The sequence below is a fragment of the Pteropus vampyrus genome, unplaced genomic scaffold (genome assembly GCF_000151845.1).
Source record: "Pteropus vampyrus isolate Shadow unplaced genomic scaffold, Pvam_2.0 Scaffold23, whole genome shotgun sequence".
In the NCBI taxonomy this organism is placed as follows: domain Eukaryota; kingdom Metazoa; phylum Chordata; class Mammalia; order Chiroptera; family Pteropodidae; genus Pteropus; species Pteropus vampyrus.
The window spans coordinates 1225833-1233767 of NW_011888804.1; the positions used below are offsets into that span (position 1 = coordinate 1225833).

General features: G+C 49.0%; 1 protein-coding gene and 1 pseudogene across 1 annotated transcript in view; one reads left to right on the plus strand and one right to left on the minus strand.

Moving 5' to 3' along the window:
* The window catches only part of WDR66 (WD repeat domain 66), a 65177-nt gene that overhangs the window by 50030 nt on the left and 7212 nt on the right, over nt 1-7935 (minus strand). Inside the window, exons 4-6 of the mRNA XM_023528150.1 lie at nt 5573-5713; nt 3431-3540; nt 2874-3006 (exon numbers count right to left, since the gene is read on the minus strand). Coding sequence (XP_023383918.1) covers nt 2874-3006; nt 3431-3540; nt 5573-5713 — 384 coding nt within the window. The remainder of the gene's footprint in view (nt 1-2873; nt 3007-3430; nt 3541-5572; nt 5714-7935) is intronic.
* LOC111737015 lies at nt 5847-5967 on the plus strand (annotated as a pseudogene).

Consider the following 7935-nt stretch of genomic DNA (forward strand, 5'->3'; position numbering starts at 1 on the left):
TTAAGCGCTATCAAAATGTTCAATGCACATACCCTATGACCCAACGAGAAATTCCACTTCTACGATGTTTCCTAGAGAAATAAACAGCAAACGGACACAGAGGTAAATGCCGCTCGTGTTCATTGTGGCCCTGCTCTAATAACAGAAATCTGGAAATGCCACAAACATCCGTCGACACGGGAATTGTTAAAAACATGACGACAACGGCATAATGGAAACTATACCACCTTCGAAAAGAATAAGGCAGATTTAGTAACGTGACCAAACTTTTGTGAAAAAAGCACATTACAAAACCGTGTATGTAGCATGTCCCAGCTGTGGGCGTGTTTGCACGCACGCGCACGTGCGTGTGGATTTATAGGCAGAGAAGAACGTGTGGAGAAATGGACACGAAACTAAAACAGTGGTGACTCCGGAGGCGTGGTTTCCGTAAGAAGGGACTTCCGTTTTTGTTTCTGTTTTTTAATTATTTACATAAACTTCTGTACTGTGTCACTGGCGAGACTTAAGAACTGTAAGATGCAGACAAAGCCTCGACACGAGCAGAATTGAATCAAATGACCTATACACATCGAGGAGAGCCGAAGAAATGCAGGAAACAAATGAAGGAATGATGGAGGTGAGCTGTCACGCCGGGGGTCCCTGACTGCCATTAGAAATGAAGAGTGGACGGCGGGAACACTGAATGCGGGAATGGGGGCTATTAGCTCCTCCCCCCCCTTTTTGTTTTCATTATGGAACCCCTGTTCCAGAGAATATGAACTGGCCTCAGTATGCCACATCGGTGGCCCACGTGGCTGGAACCGAGCGTGTGTCCTATCTGAGGGCCTGTCTGGTTCTCTGTCACTTGAAAAATTTCATCCCACTGAACAGCCACCTCAAATACTCACTCATTTAGGAAGACAGTCCTAAATGACATAATGATGTCCCTGGGGAATATTCAGAATTAAATACAGAAAAGAAGAAATCGGTCTATGATTTCCTACACTATGAACATATCCACGATTAGAGAATTTGTTCCTTTTTTTAGGGATGGGAGATGTTTAAGGGGATTTAACATATCAGAGCCTCCAACAGATTAGATTTGTGATTCCAATTTAAAGTACGTAGTTGATTTAGACTTCTGATTTTAAATTTGAATCGTATTAGGTTTATAAACAATATTAGGGCACTTAAGAGAACTTAAGATTTGCCATATTTATGTTTAATTTATTAGATTTACAGAATTACTGAAGTGCTGGTGAAGGATTTATTTTTTTAATCAGACTACTAAAGAACTTGAAGATGAAATCAAATATATTCAATTTCTAAATGCAGTTTGAAATGTTTAAAGGGAGTTAATAATCAAATTGGTAAGTGGAGCCAAACATTAATCAAACTCCCTTAAAGAAGATTGCAAAAATATGCTAGATTTATAAATAGAGGAAGATTTATAAGCTGAACAAAAAGTTTAAGGAAGAACTATGGTTTTTACTTGTCACTTGAACAAAGTGAATATTAATTCTAAAACCAAATAATCTTTTCTGGGTCCCCAAGTCATCATTTGCGATACCATAAAGTTCATATCGACATATTGTTTGAGTTGTTAACCACAGATATGCTTTACTTTGCAATTGAAGGAAAAGAACACCGCCCTCAAGTTGCTCCGGGCCTAGCAGGGGAGACAGCTTTATAGCAAGAAGAAAGTGAAGGCTGAACCCTGTTCGTAAGGGGCCGGCTCGCCTGGGGAGGGGGAGCTTCAGAGAAGGGGCACACCTGACGGACCCACCCTCCCCCTCTTCCGACTTCCTGCTGCAGGAGGTGATTCCCCTGCTGTGTGGCCAAGCTGTTCCCTCACGGCTAGGCATGCTTGCAGACGGGGAATTTCGCTTTCTGGGGAAGGTGTCTGAACGGCTACGGTGCAAGGCACATGGTCCCTGAAACCCAGGCTGACAGACAAGCTCTGAAGCAGCACAGTCGGAATTTTACATTTGAAAAAAGAGCACGCTCAAAACGTGGAGGAAAAACCACATGACATGCGATGATGTCCATATAGGTGTATTTAAAACAATAGCAAAGGGAGTAGTTCCATAGAGTAGTGGTTAGCGCATCTGCTTTGCACACAGAAGGTCTTGGGTTTGAGCCTAGGTCAGGGGTGGAAGGTAGGGGGAATTAAAAATAGTAATAAATAAAAATAAAACAGCAGCAAAGGTTCTGGAAGGAAACACCAAACAGACCGCCTCTCTAGGAAGAGGACGAGGGTTGGGGACTGTACCTAGTCAAGGGAGACTTGACCTCTTGGTTAAGATGATTATTTTTAAATAAATCAACAGATGAATGGATAAACAATGTGGGGACGGGTTCAGAGGTCATTTGGGGGCAGATGCAGCAGGACTTCTAGACGTTTGAGGGCGTGGTTTCACGCCTGGGGCTGCTCCTTCCTGGTGAGAGGTACCAACAGCAGCTGAGCAGGAGGGGACAGAGAACCAGGGGGGCGAGTTATCAGAGAAGCCAAGAGAGGAAGCGTGTCAAAGGTTCCTGAGGGATCAGGCAAGATGGGGACCGGGGTTAGGGACCACGAACCCTGGAGGTCACTGGTCACCTGGGGGGGGTGGGGAGGGGACAGTTCCTGTGTCCTAGAACGTAAAACGTAACTTCTAGAACATTCGAGAACACTAAACATAACTTCCTCCTAATCTTCTCACCCGACCGGACCCATCCCATGCACACTGCATGCCATAGCACCCCCCCGTGCACACCCTGTCGGGGGCCTGTGCCATCTGTCACGGGCCAGGCCTGGTGCTCCCTGCCAGGTAAGCGCGCTGGACTGGATAATGTGGCCCCTCGAAATCCGCGTCCGCCCCGGACCTCGGGATGTGACCTCATGTGGAGACGGAGTCTTTGTGGATGTGATTCAGATGCGGTCGAAGGCACGTCTTGGGGAGGCACGTGGGAAGATGGGAGCAGAGACGGAACGATGAGTTCACTAGCCATGTAACACCAAGGGTGGCCAGTGGCCACCAGAAGCTGGGAGAGCATGGGACAGCTCAGAGGCCCCGGCAGGGAGCCACCCTGCAGACACCCCCGTTTCAGACTTCGGGCCTCGCGAACTGACTCGATGGGGACTGTCACTTAACTTCTCCGGGCTTCCATGCTAGGTTAGGGTGCGTAAGCCTCCCTCAGCCCAATCGACTCTGGGACACCGACAAACCACTTTTCTGGGCTTAAAGAGCCAAGAATCGTAAGTGGAAAAGTCACCAAAGGACATGTCACCCCAACAGGCCTCCAGGCAACAAGACAGCCAGCCTTCTCGGGCAACCTCCTCTCTCCCCGCCGCCTCCCCGCCCCCACGTCCCCATCACGGCTTCTGCATCCCCAGACCAGCGTTATTCATTTTTTTCAGATATGCTACAAAAATCAGGGGCGGGGAAAGTGGCCGCGCCAAGCCTACCCTGTGAAGGAGTCCCATATAATTATCAGGCTGTTGGGACCTTTGTCGGCCGTGGCGATCCACCGCCGGTCTTCGCTGACGCAGAGGCAGGAGATCACGTTAAGGTGGCCCTACAGGGACGAAGGGAAAGTGCTTTGAAACGTCAAGGGTGTGGCCGCACCGAGGCACCAGCAGGAGAGGCCGGGGCCCCAGACAGAACCGAGCCCCTTTCCAGGCTTGTCTGCCTGGAAGTTCGACTCCCACCAGCCTCCCTGGTGCTTCCTCACAGCCGGTGGGTTGCAAACTTTCTCCCCCTCGAAACGTCTGAAGGATGTGCTACACCCCCTAAAGAACAGCAGCTTCCTGGGGGACCAGGCCTGTGTGTGACTCTGAACCCAGGTGGGGAATGAACATCTGGGTCGTCCCCTTCCTCACGGTCGGCCCCATGAACCTCCCTGCCAGCCTCATCTCCCTAGGACAGTGTCACTCAGGCCTCCTGCTGCTCTCTCTGCTTTCACTTTGATCCCTCCCCTACATAAGGGAGGACTCTTCTGGAAACACAAACAAGATGGTAGGCTCCCTGCCGGGAAGTAGCCCCGTCTCCGCCTCCGGGCCTCCCCTCGCTCACTCCCCTCGCTCACTTGGCCCTGTCCCGGTCGGCTCATTGTCACCCCTCAGGTCCCAGGATAAACCTTTTTATCCCTTGCCCACCCAATCTAACCTAAGTCTCCTCTCGCCCTTGATTCGTCTCTCTCCTCGTATCTTTGTATTTCCGTCTGAGTGCGTGTTATCATTTATACTTATATATGTATGTGTTCGCTTGTTTGATGTCTGTCTGTCCACCGGGTTGTAAGCTCCATGAAGGGGCACTAGATCCGTTTCGTTCACGATGACAGACCCATCATCTGAAACACGGTGGTTCTGATAAATATTCGTGGGCTGAATGAAATGAAGAGTCAAGGCCATTTCCAGCTGTCTGTTTCTGGGGAGGCTGGACTCCTGCTCGGCCGGCCTCCCTCCTTCTCAGCCCATCCACCCACTGCGGGCTCCCTGGCCCCCTGAGCCTTCCTCCACTGCCTGTCCCTCCCCCCTCTGCGGTTACCGCTGCGCCCGGCGCTGCATTCAGCTCAGCTCCGAGAGGCGCTGCCTGCTGACTTTTTCGTGTATTTCTGGACCTCGGGAAAGCAAATGCCTTAAATTGCACCCACGTGTCCCAGGCACAATGCTGAGTACCAGTCGAACTCTTGAAAAAGACTTTGTATTGTTTTTGATCTAGGCATTAACTTAGGAAAGTCCTTATTAAAATATGTCGGTGGAGACAGGTGGGTACTAGACCTACTTGGGGGAATCACTTCGTAAGTTATATAAATATCTCCCCACTGGGCTGCACACCTGAAACTAGTATTGAATCTCAACTGTAATTGAAAATTTTTTAAATTTCAAAAAAAAGACACCCTCCTCTCTAAAAAAATAAATAAAATAAAATATATGTCAATTGAAAATGGTAACATGGAACTGTTTATTCGGTGAACCAGTGGACAGACGGACGCCAAGGACATATGCCATCTGGACAGGTGAATGAGGAAAAGGAACGGGGTCCACATGTCAGGGAGAGAGGGAGCAGGGTGACGGGGGCGGGGGCGGCAGGACAGCGACCACTACCTGTCAGGTCAGGAGGCCCAGGTCTGCGTACGGCCTTGGGCGAGTCAGAGAAATCGCTCTGAGCCTCAGTTTCTTCTTCTGTAAAGTGGGGGGGGGAGGTGTTAACGCCCACTTCTCGGCATGACTAAGAGGATCAAAGCCCCCTGAACCCCAGTGTGAATTAGGTCCCAATCCTTGCTGAAGCCCTTTGTGTTTGACCAGACTTCTGTAGCAACGACGTGCTCTATCCTGACCACAGTTTTACAGAAATGTAAGAAAAAAAAAAAGATGTTTTAAATTTTAATTACTATAAAATTAAAATCCAACGCTGTTTGTACATTGATTCTGATTAGAGGAGGAACGATAAAGTAGATTTCGAAAGACGGGATTTGCTTATAGTTCAGAAGACAGGTAGGAGGACGGGGAGCAGTTCCAGGAAGTCAGGCCTCGGAGCGAAACACAAAATGCCACCCTCGAGGTAAAGACACGTGTCTGGCTGTCAGGAGGAAAGGCGGGGCGTACCTGGAGGTGGCGCTGACTGTTCCTGAGGACATTGTAGATGACTGCGGTGTGGGTGCTGGCGTACAGAAGGACCCTCTGGTTCTTGTCTCGAATATAGTAAACAGGAAGAGAGCTGTTCCAGCCGAATGACCAGCTCAGGGTCTGGAAGACAGAGGTGAAACCAGCAAGACACTACGGCATGCCTGGCCCAGAGCTGTGACGCTAGGCGCTCCAGGCACGATCCCCTGGGGGGAGGATTTCGCATCAAGAAATCACTTCAGCAAAGTCCTGGGCAGTCTACGGCCATACCACCCCGAACAAGCCCGATCCCGTCTGATCGCGGAAGCTAAGCAGGGTCGGGCCTGGTGAGTACTTGGATGGGGGGGACCACCTAGGAAGACCAGGTGCTGTAGGCGTAAAAAATAAATAAAAAATAAGGGATTGTAAGCTGACGAGGTCCTTGCAATCTGAGGTCAACCAAGGGTTGCCTTGCCTAAAAATAATAAAATAAAATAAAAAATAAGATTTAAAAAAAAAAGAAAGTCCTCAGCAGCATGGTACCATGTGGATGACCCTTGAAAACACGAGCTAAGTGAAAGGAGCCAGACACGAAAAACCACGTGTTGCATGATGACCCCATCGGCATGAAAGGTCCAGGACAGGCAAATCCACAGAGACAGGAAGTAGCCTGGTGAGTGCCAGGGGCTGGGGGAGGGGCAGTGGGAGTGACTGCTCCTTGGTTATGTGTGTCTTTTGGGGGTGATGAAGATGTTCTGGAACTAGACAGTACCAATGATTGCAGAACCTTGTGAATGCGCTGAAAACCAATGAGTTGGACTCGTTAAAAGGGGTAGATCGCGCGGGGATGTGGAGGAATGGGAACCCTTGTGCATTCTTGGGGGACGTGTGAAATGCTGCAGCTGCTACAGAAAACAGGATGGAGGTTCCTCAAGACATCGACCATCGAGTTATCACGTACTCCGGCAACGACGCTTCTGGGTATACGCCCAGAAAGAATTAACAGCAGGGTCTCGAAGGGAGAGTAGCACCCCCGGGCTCACAGCAGCATATTTCACAAAGGCCCAGAGACAGAAGCGACCCAAGTGTCATCGACAGAGGAATGGATAAACCAAGTGCGAATATTATTCGGCCTTCAAAGGGAAGGAGGTTCTGACACAGGCTACGACATAAACGAACATCGAGGATATTATGTGAGTGAAGTACTCCAGTGACAAAGGACAAACACGGCATGACGCCCCTGTTAGGAGGTACCTAGAGTAGTCCAATTCACAGGGACAAGAAGTAGAAGGTGGGTGCCAGGGGCTGGCGGGGGGAATGGGGCGTCGTTGTTTGTTGGGGACAGGGCGACAGTTTTGCAGGATGAGTCCCGAAGCTTGGCTGCACGGCAGTGTGGATGTGCTTAATGCCACTGAACCGTGCGTGCGCTTAAACGTGGTTGAGATGGCAAATTGTGTGTTATGTGTATTTCACCGCGATTTAAAAAAAATTATTTTTTTAAATCTTACGGTATGTGAATTACATCTCCGTTTAAAAAGAAAAGAAAACCTTCGACCGTAAACAGAAACAACCGACCATTCTCCCACCCCCGGGACCCAGGCCTCGCTTGGCACCAGACCGCGATGTCACTCGACGATGCGAGTGTCCATTTCCTCCATGAAACGTGCAGCATGGAATTACTACGACACCACTAAGCCACGTTACAAGAAAGGCACTTACTCAGCCTGGGAATTGGTCCTTAGACACCGTTTTCCCTAGAAGGATAACGCGCAATGAGGCAAAACTCCCTCGGTAGGATTTTAAAACTCCATGTAGCTAAGAATAAATCCAAATCCAAAAATTTATGGAATAAAAAATTACAGGTGCTATAAACCTGACTACTGCTTTTAGTTCGATAGTAGTTCATTTATGTATATTTTTGTATTCAATGTCTTTTACAAAAAATTTGCAGCTAAACAAACTGTGGTATATGCAGACAATGGAATATTACTCAGCGATAAAAAGAAATGAGCTCACGAGCCACAAAAAGACATGGAGAAAACTTAAATGCGTATTGCTGAGGGAAAGAAGCCAGCCTGAAGACGCAGCGGCACACTGTAGGATCCCAACTACATGACATTCTGGAAAGGGCAAAACGACTGAGACAATAAAAAGATGAGCGGCGGCCAGGGTCGGGGTGGCTGGGGGCGGGGAGGGACGAGCAGGTGGGACGCGGGGGACTTTCAGGCGCTGAGGCCATCTGTGTGATACCGCCATGCTGGATCCATGTCATCACACATTTCTCAGAGACCAGGGAGTGTAAGACACAAGGACGGAATGAACCCAAAGGTAAGCTATGGACGTTAGTTAATAGCAACGTATCAGTA